General features: G+C 35.9%; 1 protein-coding gene across 1 annotated transcript in view; it reads left to right on the top strand.

Annotated features, from left to right (window-relative positions):
• The window catches only part of LOC130681272 (bromodomain adjacent to zinc finger domain protein 2B-like), a 121983-nt gene that overhangs the window by 30203 nt on the left and 77930 nt on the right, over positions 1 to 13850 (top strand). The window contains exon 4 of the mRNA XM_057493909.1: positions 10026 to 10236. Within this exon, the coding sequence (XP_057349892.1) occupies positions 10026 to 10236 (211 nt within the window). The remainder of the gene's footprint in view (positions 1 to 10025; positions 10237 to 13850) is intronic.

The raw sequence follows: 13850 nt of genomic DNA, 5'->3' as shown, positions 1-13850 counted from the left end.
TGTGGCAAGGACCTCCATAACTATGTTGAATAAAAGTGAGAAGGGTGGGAATCCTTGTCTTGTTCCTGATCTTAAAAGGAAAGACTTTCAGCTTCTCGCTGTTTACTATGATGGTAGCTGTCGGTTTATCATATATGGCCTTTATTATGTTGAGGGTACTTGCCCTCTATACTCATTTTGTTGAGAGTTTATATCATGAGTGGATGTTGAAGTTTGTCGAATGCTTTTTCAACGTCCATGTAGATGATCATGTGGTTTTTGTCCTTCTTTCTGTTAATGGCTTTTCTCATATTGTACCTTCCTTGAACTCCTGGAATAAATGCTACTTGATCATGGTGGATGATCTTTTTGATGATAATTTTGAATTCTGTTTGCTAATATTTTGTTGAGTATTTTTTCATCTATGTTCATCAGGGATATTGGTGTGTAATTTTCTTTATTTTGTGGTGTCTTTGCATGGTTTTGGTATTAGAGTGATGCTGGCATCATAGAATGAGTTTGGGAGTATTCCCTCCTCCTCTACTTTTTGGCAAACTAAGGAGGATGGGTGTTAGGTCTTCTCTAAACGTTTCATTAAATTCAGTGGTTTAGGCATCTGATCTGGGGGTTTTGTTCTTTAGGTAGTTTTTTGATTACCAGTTCAGTTTTGTTGCTGGTAATTGGTCTGTTCAGATTTTCTGTTTTTCTTGAGTCAGTCTTGGAAGGTTGTATTTTTCTAGAAAGTTGTCCATTTTTTCTAGGTTATCCAGTTTGTTAGCATATGATTTTTCATAGTATTCTCTCATCATTCTTTGTATTTTTGTGGTGCCCATAGTGATTCTTCCTTTATCATTTCTGATTCTGCTTACTTGTGTAGAGTCCTTTTTTTCTTGTTAAGTCTGGCTAGGGACTTACCTATTTTGTTTATTTTCTCTAAGAAACAGCTCCCACTTTCATTGATTCTTTCTGTTTTATCTTTCTCGATTTTATGTATTTGTGCTCTAATCTTATGTCCCTCCTTCTGCTGACTTTGGCCCTCATTTGTTCATCTTTTTGTAGTTTCACTGTGAGTTTAGACTGTTTATATGGGACTGTTCCTCTTTTCTGAGGTAGGCCTGTATCGCAGTATACTTCCCTCTTAGGACGGCCTTTGCTGAGTACCACAGAGAGTGTCAGAACAGACTCCTGTAAGTGTCTGGCCAGCTAGGCTGAGGGACGGCAAGAAAAAATGGCACCCCACAGCCCCTCTTCCCCTGGATACATCTCCAGCATATCCCATCCCTCTGACACACATCCCAATGTTAATCCATAAATCACATATAATTTAGGTGCTTTTCAAACTGCTGGGTCTCAGATGGATCATCAGCACACCCGTCCTCCAGGAGCAGAGGCTAGGCCTCCGAGAGTCCTCTGGCCGTCCCAGAGTTCAGCCACACTGATTCTCAAAGCCAGAGGGCTCATCTTCCTGGGGCGGCCCTGGTGTAGGCTTCATCCCCTCACCCCCCATGCCTGCTCCCTCTCATTCATGGGGGGTGGGGCAGGACAGGAGATGGGGCTGACCACAGCTCTGCCCTTTTACCCTTCTCAGTGTGGCCTCTTCTTGTCATTAGCTATGGAAATTCTGTTTTGTCTTTAGGTTATTTCCAGAGTGGGGCATATTGCATGTAGTTTCCTAGGTGTGTACATGAGAAGAGGTGATCCCAGGGTTTTTCTGCCATGGTCTTTTCAGAATCCCCTCTGTAGCCTACTTTTCTAGGCCTTAATTCCCTCATCTGCAATGTGAAGAATATATATATATATATAAGCAGGCCTTTAAGATTAATTCTCTTTTAGGTAAGATATTCCAAAAGTCTTTTTATAAACTAATTACCAGGAAATAAGGGATTCTGGAAGTACACTTACAAATAGAAAGGTGGTTTTTTTAAAAAAAGAAGGTAACATTGTTTTATTTGAGCTATAGTTAAATTTACTGAAAATTGTTTAGCCAGAAATAATTTGGTAAATGATCAATTCACTGAATGACTAACAGACCTAAAACCGTCAGACCAGACACCTTAATCCAGGTTTAAAACATTCACCACAGGTATTTCAGGCAAGGCCTAGAATAGGTACAGTTTCCAATTCTGAAAAATGTAAGTTCATTCATTCATTTATATAACATTGATCAGTCAGGAAGTGCTAGGCATCCCAAATATTAATGTGAGAAATTGACAGTTGCCTAGGACTGCAGATCTGAGAGGAAATACTTGAAGCAAAGGTTTGGTGATACTAAAACTTAAAGAACAAAACAACAGCAAAAAAAATCTCAGTAAGGGATATGGCTGGTAATTGTAGGTCTGCTTTTGTTATGTAGCTGTATTCCTATTATTGTTATGTGTGTATGCAATTTAATTAGTAGTTTGATAAAACCTGTACATGCTTACGTTACTCTACAAGAAGATATGTCAAAGAAATAATCAATCTTCCCATGTTTTCTTCCGTCTGCTACTTCTGTAGCTTTTCTTCTTCCTTCCTAATTACAACCCTTAAATAGAATTCGTGCCTCATATCAAATTTACCGAGTATCATAGTTCTTCCAAGTGGTAAAGATACCTGAAGACAAATGCTGGGCATAGAAGCCACAGGGCATAAATCTGCAAAGAAGTAAAAAGCTAACCTTGTCAAACAATATTGCTTCTCTCTCACCAACTTTACATTTCCCTGTATGGCCCCGGAAGATGACTGGTTAGCCAGAGACGGGTAAGATTCCTCAAGGGAGGAACAACCTAAGACAGGCACAGTCGCAGGGGGGCCATCAGGTGAGAAATTGGGGATCAACAGAGGTGCGGCTTAGAACTTCACCCCCCCTGTTTTGAGAGAAATCTTCTGCATACATGGATGTTTTGTCGCCCTTGTCTAGATTGGATTAACACTCAGTCTACAGGCACAGACCTGATCATCTACATTTGCCCTCTTAGAGCACTAAATTATGTTTTCTACCTTTATCTTGCATCTACCTACCACTCCAGCATTTTATCTAAAAAAAAGATAATAATAATAAGGGAGAAATGTGGGATTCACATATAAATCAAGTATAAAAATCAAATCTGACTTGATTGTTTATAGTTCATGATGCGTGATCAAAACTGAAAGTTTCTGTTATATCACTGCCCTTGCACTGTTCACCATGTAAGAACTTATTCACTATGTAAGAAGTTGTTCACCATGTAAGAACTTGTTCGTTATGCTTCAGAAGATTGGAGACTGTTGAGAATTAGGCTTGGGGTGGATTAATGATTGTGCATTGAGTCCCCTATACAGAATTTTATTGTTAACCACCATTGGATCAAGAAATATGAGAGATGCCCTCTCAAACAAACAAACAAAATGAACTCAAAATTGATCATAAGCCAACATGTGAAGTGTAAGAGTTTCAGAAGAGAACACAGAACTATTCAGGAGTAGGAGAAGGGGAAGAGTTCTTGGCACCAAAGCGCAATGCATAAATTAAAGATTGATAAATGGGATTATCTCAAAATGCAAATTAAAAGCATAAATACATACCAGTAGACTAACCCATTCAATGGCTACATTTAAAGACTAATAATAACAAACGTTGGCAAGAGTTTGAAGCATTTGGAACTCTCAACATTGCAAGTGGGAATATGAGACAATACAAGCACTTTAGAAATTCCTAAAAATAAACACTGTATCTCCTAGCAATCCCACTTCTTAGTACTTACCTAAGACAAATGGAAAAATATACCCACATGGAAATGCCTCAAATGTTCATAGTGGCTTCATTCACAATAGCCCGAAACTAGAAATAATACCCACTAACTGGAGAGTGGATTTTGAAAAGTGGTACATCTCTGTAAGGAAATACCACTTTCTAATAAAAAGAAAAAGAAGTGTTGATACACACATTATCAATGAATCTTAAACTAATTAGGCTGAAAGAAAGAAGTCAGATGAAATAGTGTACATATTGCATGGTTCCCATTTTATAAATTTACAGGAAAAGAAAACTACGTTGTCAAAAAGCAAATTACTAGTTGCCTGTGGCCAGGAGTAGAGAGAAAACTGCACTGTAAAGGGGCAGAAGGAATCATTGGGAGGTAATCGAAATGCTTTTTGCTTGATTGTGATTGTAGATTCATAATTGAATAATATATGTAAATGTGATCAAATTGTACACTTTAAGTGGATGTGTTTATTATTCTGAAGTTTATTATACTTCAGAATAGGTTTTTTTGAAATCCCCAAACTTGAGGTTGGAATATATTGGCTCTTTCTCATGTGATGGCATTGTTCTTCAGTTTGATTAGTGTGTGGATTACATGCATGTATACATTTGTCTAAACCCCTCAAACTCTGTACCTAAGATTTATGCGTTTTACTATATGCAAGTATGCTTCAAAAAAAGAAAAATCTCAGTAAGTTGGCAAATCATTCAGTGAAAGCTGACTTTTGGTGGAATGGGTTCCCTCATTTACTTATTTACTGCTCCCCTCCCTATTAAACCATCCTGAAGTATATAAACTCAAACAAAAATGGGAGCAACAAAAGGAACATAAAGACAGCAACGATATAAAGGCACAAGTGAGACTTGATCACACGTCCTATTAAGACCTGAACACGGGCCGGTGGACAGGGGACTCTGGTTGTCAGTGAGACAGGAAGTCCAGTTACTTAGACAGCTCAGTGTCCACAAGGCACAGTGAACACAGACCAGTTGCTCATGAGACGTTTAGCTATACTTTGGAGTATCATTTATGAAGAGTAATGGGAATATTGAAATAGAAACTCACATTTAAATAAAATTTCATAATCTTAAAAAAATTCTGAATAATGGAAACATTCTAAAATCAATTCATTTGAGGTAATTTTTCTAATCTTGAAATACTTGAAAGTAATAAATTTATTTGCCATTTTCCTCAAGTATTTCTCCATCTTCTATGTTAACTTGGTTCTGGAAGAAAACTTTACTACTCTTTGCCTTTTCCATGTTACTTAGAGGCCACTTCAGACCTGCCTGGTCTCCAGTCGGGCTTCTTTCCCTCACATCCAGGCAGTCCTCTCTCCAAGAAAAGAGCCTCATTATTTACCTGCTTTTCTAGCTCTAGTTCTCAGGCCCTAAGTCAGACCATCTTTATTTGTTAAGTGGACATTTGAGACAACTTTCTGTCCCGACCTCTGCATCCTTTTTCAGACTCATCACCTACTCAGGGTGACGTTCTGGGATCGCCTGAGTCAGTGACCCGAGTCTGAGGTCCCAGTTAGAGATGCTTGTCCTTTGAGGAGAGGACGCTCTCCCACTTAACCTCTGTAGAGAATGTGCCTGTATAGAGTAGGTGCCTCAAGTGTCTTAAGTAGCGGAAACTGTCTTTATGATGACGCATCACAGCCTAATAGTATACTGGTATGTGTTACAGTGTAGAGTGAACTTTACTCATTTACTATGATTATTTCATTCAGTCTGAAAAAACATAAACCTTTTCTTCTCTCTCACCATAGTATTTATAGAAATGAATGTGTTACTGCTAGTGATTTAAATTAGTAACTGTAGAAAGGAGAATTATAATGGTATAAAAGGCTTGATCTGTCACCATCTCTATCTTCTTAGTCATCTTTTTTCACTTTATCCTGTTTCTTTTAGATCTTAAAGATTATTTTCAGGAACCATTTACTATCTTAGTCTTAGAAATTAAGGAAAGAATAAACTCCATTTTATGCATAATTTCTGAATGATGTGAAAGCATAGGAATCAAATGATATAAATTGTATTTGCCTTTTCTAAGGAAAAGTTTATTGACAAAAAATACTTCTTTTTTTCATCACCCACAGTTGTTTTGAGTGTTGAGTGAATTAAAGTTTTAATACAAGCTTGAGATTTTCCTAACAATCCAGTTCTCATTTTATGAAATCCCGGAGTCAGAAGATAGCCGGTTACATGAATCGCCCTTAGATAGTATTTATTTATAAATGCCAAAAGCAAAAATGTAAATGATGTCATTTGTCAGGTGAATTTTGGACATCAACATAATCTGTACCTTTTTGGACACAGGTATATTTTCCTAGCTGAATAAAATATAACTGTGTAAAAATTGTAACTGGATAAAAAAAATGATTAATTGATGGAACCCTTGAAATTCAGTCAAAAGCTCCCCATGCTGGTGAACATAAAGCTGTTCTGCTGGCTTCCTTCTTAGTGTTTCATGGTGTAAAAATGCAGTTAGTACAAGTGCTGATCCCACTGACTTCATTTGAAATCTCAGCAAAAATTCTCTCGTCAGAATTATTATTTAAAATAGGAATTACTGAACAGATTTAGTTTAGATATTTTTTTGACATGTAGACACTGAGTATATGCATTGGTTTTTTTCTGTAACCCTGCCATAGCATCATCTTGACTGTGCTTTCATGCCTGAATATTGTGATGAGTAGCAAGTATAAAAATGTCTTTGTAATATCAGTGAAGTACATGTAGTGGCTAATACCCCAGGTTTTAGAGAGAGACAGTCCTGGGTTCAAATCACACATTTCTGTTCCTTATTGCCAGGGCACCTCAGGAAACGATTTAACCTCACTTGGTGTGTGATTCCCTCAATGGTAATACAGGGACAGTAAAACCCACCTTCCTAGGTAAAATGATTATGAAGATTAAAGTAAAGAGTGCATTCAAAATGCCTCGGACAAAGCACGGTGCTTGGACTGTGGGGTCTAACTGTCCTCCATGATGGGGGAAGAGCAGTGCTTGTGTCCATGGCACCCACTGTGTGAGGTCATCATGTGCCATGATTCTGAGCCTGGCACCACAGCATAAAGGGCAGTCAGGACTGCTGGCTCTGGCTGCAGAAGTGCCCAGAGTGGTTCAGGTGAATCCTGCTTTGAGATTCTTTGAAGGAATAAGAAACATTTAAAAATTTTCTTAACGTTCACAGCAAAGGAATTCTCTGTCAAAAAAGAAGTATAAGGTAATTTAAAATTGTTTTAGAAAGGTTACTTTGAAAGGATGCTTTTCCTATGTCTGGAAATACTACTTTGGACTCCAAATAAGGTCATGTAACAGTGTATTTGTTTTGATTGCCTTACGGAGGACAACCAGCTCTTCTTTATTACCTATGCATTAAGCAGGCTTCTTCCTGTAATACACTAGCGTTATGCTTTTGTATGTTTCCATAAACCTTTTTTTTCTTCTCTCTCACCGTAGTATTTATAGAAATGAATGTGTTACTGAAAGATTTAAATTAGTAACTGTAGAAAGGAGAATTATAACGGTATAAAAGGCTTGATCTGTCACCATCTCTATCTTCTTAGTCATCTTTTTTCTCTTTATCCTGTTTCTTTTAGATCTTAAAGATTATTTTCAAGAACCATTTACTATCTTAGTCTTAGAAATAAAGAAAAAAAGAATAAACTTTTTATGCATAATTTCTGAATGATGAAAAAGCATAGGAATCAAATGATATAAATTTAATTTGCTTTTTCTAAGGAAAAGCTTACTGAGAAAAAATACTACTTTTTTTCGTCACCCACAATTGTTTTGACTGTTGAGTGAATTAAAGTTTTAATACTAGGTTGAGATTTTCCTAACAATCCATTTCTCATTTTATGAAATCCTGGAGTTAGAAGATAGCCCAATACATGAAACACCTTAGAAAGTATTTATTTATAAATGCCAAAAGCAAAATGTAAATGATGTCATTTGTCAGGTGAATTTTGGACATCAACATAATCTGTACCTTTTTGGACACAGGTATATTTTCCTATCTGAATAAAATATAACTGTGTAAAAATTATTACTGGATAAAAAAAAGATTAATTGATGGAACCCTTGAAATTCAGTCAAAATCTCCCCATGCTGGTGAACATAAAGCTGTTCTGCTGGCTTCCTTCTTAGTGTTTCATGGTGTAAAAATGCAGTTAGTACAAGTGCTGATCCCACTGACTTCATTTGAAATCTCAGCAAAAATTCTCTCGTCAGAATTATTATTTAAAATAGGAATTACTGAACAGATTTAGTTTAGATATTTTTTTGACATGTAGACACTGAGTATATGCATTGGTTTTTTTCTGTAACCCTGCCATAGCATCATCTTGACTGTGCTTTCATGCCTGAATATTGTGATGAGTATCAAGTATAAAAATGTCTTTGTAATATCAGTGAAGTACATGTAGTGGCTAATACCCCAGGTTTTAGAGAGAGACAGTCCTGGGTTCAAATCACACATTTCTGTTCCTTATTGCCAGGGCACCTCAGGAAACGATTTAACCTCACTTGGTGTGTGATTCCCTCAATGGTAATACAGGGACAGTAAAACCCACCTTCCTAGGTAAAATGATTATGAAGATTAAAGTAAAGAGTGCATTCAAAATGCCTCGGACAAAGCACGGTGCTTGGACTGTGGGGTCTAACTGTCCTCCATGATGGGGAAAGAGCAGTGCTTGTGTCCATGGCACCCACTCTATGAGGTCATCATATGCCATGATTCTGAGCCTGGCACCACAGCATAAAGGGCGGTCAGGACTGCTGGCTCTGGCTGCAGAAGTGCCCAGAGTGGTTCAGGCTGAATCCTGCTTTGAGATTCTTTGAAGGAATAAGAAACATTTAAAAATTTTCTTAACGTTCACAGCAAAGGAATTCTCTGTCAAGAAAGGAGTATAAGGTAATTTAAAATTGTTTTGGAAAGGTTATTTTGAAAGGATGCTTTTCCTATGTGTGGACATGGTACTTTGGACTCCAAATAAGGTCATGTAACAGTGTATTTGTTTTGATGCCTTACGGAGGACAGCCAGCTCTTGATTATTACCTATGCACTAAGCAGGCTTCTTCCTGTAATACACTAGCGTTATGCTGGTGTATATGTTCCCATGAGGAGACTTAAAGTGGGAAATCTGAAATATCACAAAAGTAGACAAAAGAATGTACATCATGTACCTATCATCAGCTTTAGAAATTATCATATGAACAATATTGTTTTACATATATTCCCATCTACTCCTCCTCTTCCATAATCTGATGAAGCAAATCTTAGACATTGTACTTCATCTGCAAGTGTGTCTAAAAGATAAGAATTCTTGTTTTCTACAAAAGTATGAGAATAGCATTATCATAATTTAAAATGATAACTTCTTGATATCATCAAATATCAGACATTGTTCAAAATTTTCATTGTTTAAATTCTTAACTGTCAGAATTTCCGGACAGTTTGTCTATTTGAATCAAAATCTAGGTAAGATCCAAACATTGGGCATGTTTGATACATGCTTTAAGGCCCCTTTAGTCTTCCCACAGTGTTTTCACTTCTTGAAATTTGTTTGTTGAATAAACTGGGTAATTTGTGGGATTTCCTTCAGACTGGATTTTGCCGTGTAGTTTAATATATACGGCAAGTAAATTTTCCCCGTTAAGTTTTAGTGATTTAATCTGGAGGCTTAATCATTTCCAGGTTTTGTTTTTTGGGAGGGGGAGGATTAGTTTATAGGTGATGAAGTGAACCTCCTTCTGTCGGTCCAGTTGTCTCCCTTTTTTGGTGATTGGCAACCATTCAAATGTAAAGCTTAGATCCATTAATCCATGAGATATTGCAAAATGGTAATAGTCTGACTCTTACATTCCTTCTTGATTTATTAGCTGTGTTTTTTCTATAAAGAGAGTCTTTTGTTTGTTATTTGGATAGCTTCATGTTTGGTTGAACTGATGCTCCTGAGAGCAATCCGTAGAGGTGTCATCACTCAACTAATCTTTTCAAATACCCGCCAACTTTACAGTCATTATGGTTCAGAAATGGTGATTAAGATGTATGTCTATATATGTTTATAGGTCCAGGTATATATCTGTCAGTGTATTTAAAGTTGAAATAATTAAAGTAAGAATACGAAATATATACCAAAAGCCATGAACAATTCTAAATGTAACTTGAATTAGAAACTAAAATTTTTAAAGGTTACAACAGCTTTATAAAAATTAATATGTGTAGGTTTCCCTAGAATTTTCTGACATATTGATCACTTGTGTTTATTTTGTTGATAATATTTTATTTCTATAAAATGTTACTTAACAGGGAATGCAGTGGTGTCCTTTGAAAGAAGAGGATGCCATTCCCCGTGTGAGGGCAATGGAAGCTCATGGGGGACGACCACCGGATCCAGAGGGAGAGCGACCAGGAGAGGATACCAGCGTGAGACAGCGGAGCGGTCGGCCTCCTGATGTTGGCGGTGCTGAATGTGTAGATAACACAGATGGCAAATTGCTAAGACAACTGCAAGCTCAAGGTAGGGAACATGTATCCGTCACTGTAAGAACTGTACTAAAATGTGTTAAGTATTTCTACATGTATTTGACATAGGAATGATTGATAACTACTCTCAGTTTCTAAAAGGTAGGTGATTGTGTTCAAATAAAATGAGAAAATAAGGAGTCCCACTGGTAACTGGAGTTCTTTGATTTAATAAGCGCCTTTCAAGAATCATACTCGTAAACACATCATGCCCTGTGTGTTTAGAATTACAAAGGTAGGTGATGAACTTTTCAGGCTGGAAACTCATTTGAACAGCTCCCAATTCCTTGCGGTGGTACAAGGGAGTAACTCCAAAATATGTGGATCTGTGGAGTAAATTTTCAGTCAAAGAACTCCAATTAGTGGCAAGTCTTAGTTTGGGTTCTTCTGTAGCCTGGATATATAACATTTATTTTCAAAATGCCCAACTAATAAACTTAGGTCAAAAAGTATCTTAAGATCACCAGAAAGTATCATTCATCAAGTACAACGTGCTCAAAGTAACCTCAAATGTGTTCATGATTCAAAATTATCATGAATTATCAACATGAAGTTCCCATGCTGTGTGTCACACAGAGAATGCTGACTAAAATAAAATAGTTCTGCTATGAAGTTTGAATTAACTAGTTACAAGTGTGAAGCCTCTTGAGGCTGTCTCGATATCTATCAATGTGTTCATGTCTTATATTCATAAGCATATATATATAAATGTATATCAATACATGCTTGTATCATAAACATAATATCCATAAGGGTTTAATAATAAAAACTGACTTAAAAGACTGACAGGATTTTACTACTTCTCATAGTTTTTTTTTTCGGAAGGGAAAGCTTGACTGACTTCTATTTATTGTATACACCAGTATAATACTGACTTCTCTGTAGCTCTGTTGTTTTCATTATAAAACAAGTATGCATGATGAAAGCTCATAGAGCATAATGCTTTCAAATAAGACATTGACTCTCACTGACTTTAAAATGAAAGACACTCACAAGTTGGATCATAATTAATAGGTTTTTGGTAGTCTACCTAGAAGTGTGTACATACACTCACAGACACACATTGAAGCACATACTTATGTGTACACGTACATATGTGATGTTCATATATGTATATGTTCTTTTTGATTTCTAAAATAAATGAACTTACTGGTGTATATACCATTCAGCTTTGTTTTTTTGCACTTAATTTTTCTTGAGCATCTTTCTATACAGCACTTAAAAATCAACCTTACACTTCCAGTGGCTGAATAGTAGGTGAGGCAAAGTATGGCTCTACCATACTTCACTTACTCAGTCTCCTTCGATGAGTGTTGCAGCTATTTCCTGATCTTTGCTATCGCAAACAATGCTGCAATAAAAACATTACACATATCTTCATTCTTTGACGGGTATGGCTATCCACAGTATAAAATTTTAGAGATAGAATCTCTACTCCAAGGGTATGTGCATTTTCAATTTTGGTAGAAAGCAGGCAAATATTGTCTCCAAAGAGGTTGTTCCAATTCATACTTCCACCAGTGGCATATAAGTTAACTGCCTGGCCTGTAACTTAATGTCCTGTAAGTCTTTGTCTCCTTTAGTACGTTAATTTAGTACTTTATATGTTATTTCATTGGGGTACTATTAAGACCTTAATCTCTCCTAAATAGTTAGTAGAGGAGGTTTAAAAAATGTTAATATATGAAGATATATACATACATGATGAATTTTTAAAATTAGTATTGTCAATAAACCACTGACTTTTCTGAAGAATGTATAATAGTGGGAAGTGTTCATTTTTTACATAAAATAGGAAAGCTTGAAATTAACTGATAACCAAAGCAAGGGATTTTCACGCCTGTTTTGCATGTCTATCACAAGTACCATTCATACATGGTATTCAAAATGGCAACTTCAGATTTGCAAAATTAACTAATTTTATTTTAAGAAAATAGAAGGTAATCACTCAACTTTTGCCCAGTGTTTTCTCCCGTTTTAGATTTCAAATTGGTCTGTATTCTATGACGTAGCTCTCCCTTCTATTATATTGCATTTTGTAAGTTATGTTACCTTTGACCTATGTACATGTTTTTTCTCAACATGTATATAAATATCAAATAGTTAATGTAAGTAAATGTTATTAATATTTACAAGTATATTTGGTATAATATGCATGTTCTTTCTTGGGAAGGAAAGAAAGTAGAAATGAGTCACCTTGTGACCCCTTTTATTCTGAAAGACTTCTACATTAACGCTTTGGGGTGTTGTCAGAGGAGATTCTAGAAGTTTCTGTCATATTTTGTTATCCTAGTTGGACTCATCTAGGCTTGTAAAGCGACTTAATTTGAAGGAAGGTTTAGAACAATAAAATAAAATGTGGATTTTGAATGTGAAATGAGAGCCCTCTATCTTCTCAGAATAGAGATAAGAATCTGACAGTTTGCATATAAAAAAGACTTTCAAACTATATAAACAAATTAGCTTGTTAATTGGCCAATACTGTTAATATCTCAAATGCTCTAATATATCTACTAATATACCAGTCAATTTTATTGATCATAGAATCTGAAATGCCATTGCTGTACAATGATTCATTGTTTTAAGATAGGCCACTGCAGAAGGAAAGTGCTGCCAATTGTTAGATACATTCTGGTTTAGACAAGTTTAAACACTTTATTTGAAAAGTAAACTTTTCTTTTTGATATCTAAGAAAGTAATTTCCTAAAGCATAAAAGATACTTGTCAAGTTACCATTTCAAAAGTTAGTCATCACAGATAATATATTCAACAGTCATAAACCAAATAAATGAGATGCTGGTAGTAGCTCATTCCTCAGAGCCTGGGTGAAGTTTCTGTGCCTCTTAACTTCTCGTACTTCCTCCGTAGTGTGCCTGATTCTTTAACCTATTTTTCCCATCTTCTCTAACTGCTCATAATAAAAAATTTTAAGCTATATGAATTTTTAATGACTTACCAAAGTTATGTCTTCCTTGCTCAAGTGAAAAGATAGCGAGTTGAACTTTTTTGTGTTTTTCTGTCCCAAGGGTTTAAAAATAAAAGTTAACTGTGCACTTGTGTAGAGTTTGAAATTGCTGATAAATTCACACAGAAATACATACCATATACATTACAGAGTTTCTCAGCTGTCGCAGAACACTATGGTTCAGTCCTTTTTAAAATCTCAAGGCATTTAAATTTTCTTAAAGGTTCATAGGACTAGTAGCATATATAGACCTGGAGTCAGAAAGACATGGGTTTATATCTTGGCTCTGCAATTTAACCTCTATGAGCCTTAGTTATTTCATTTGTAACTGTGTGTAATGTTGCATATCCTGTAAGGTTGTTATGAAGATTAAACAAGATCATGTACATTTAATATGGCAGGTCAATAAATGATTATTAGTAGAGTTCAAGTGATTTGGGTTCTATTCGAGCATATTCATTACTAGTGAGAATATAATATATAGGTTTCTTAAAACTCTTCATCTGCTACAAAATTTAAAGCAATATCTAATGTTAAGTATTCTAGAGTGATTTTGTAAATGATGTTATGATAGACCACTTTTATAGTTAGAAGTATTCTGACCAAGTTTGCCAGCAGAAGAAAGCATGACATTACAAGCTTTC

This window comes from Manis pentadactyla, chromosome 16 (assembly GCF_030020395.1).
Source record: "Manis pentadactyla isolate mManPen7 chromosome 16, mManPen7.hap1, whole genome shotgun sequence".
In the NCBI taxonomy this organism is placed as follows: Eukaryota; Metazoa; Chordata; class Mammalia; order Pholidota; family Manidae; genus Manis; species Manis pentadactyla.
The sequence above is the reverse complement of the archived record's forward strand: the minus strand, read 5'-3'. Positions and strand labels throughout refer to the sequence as shown.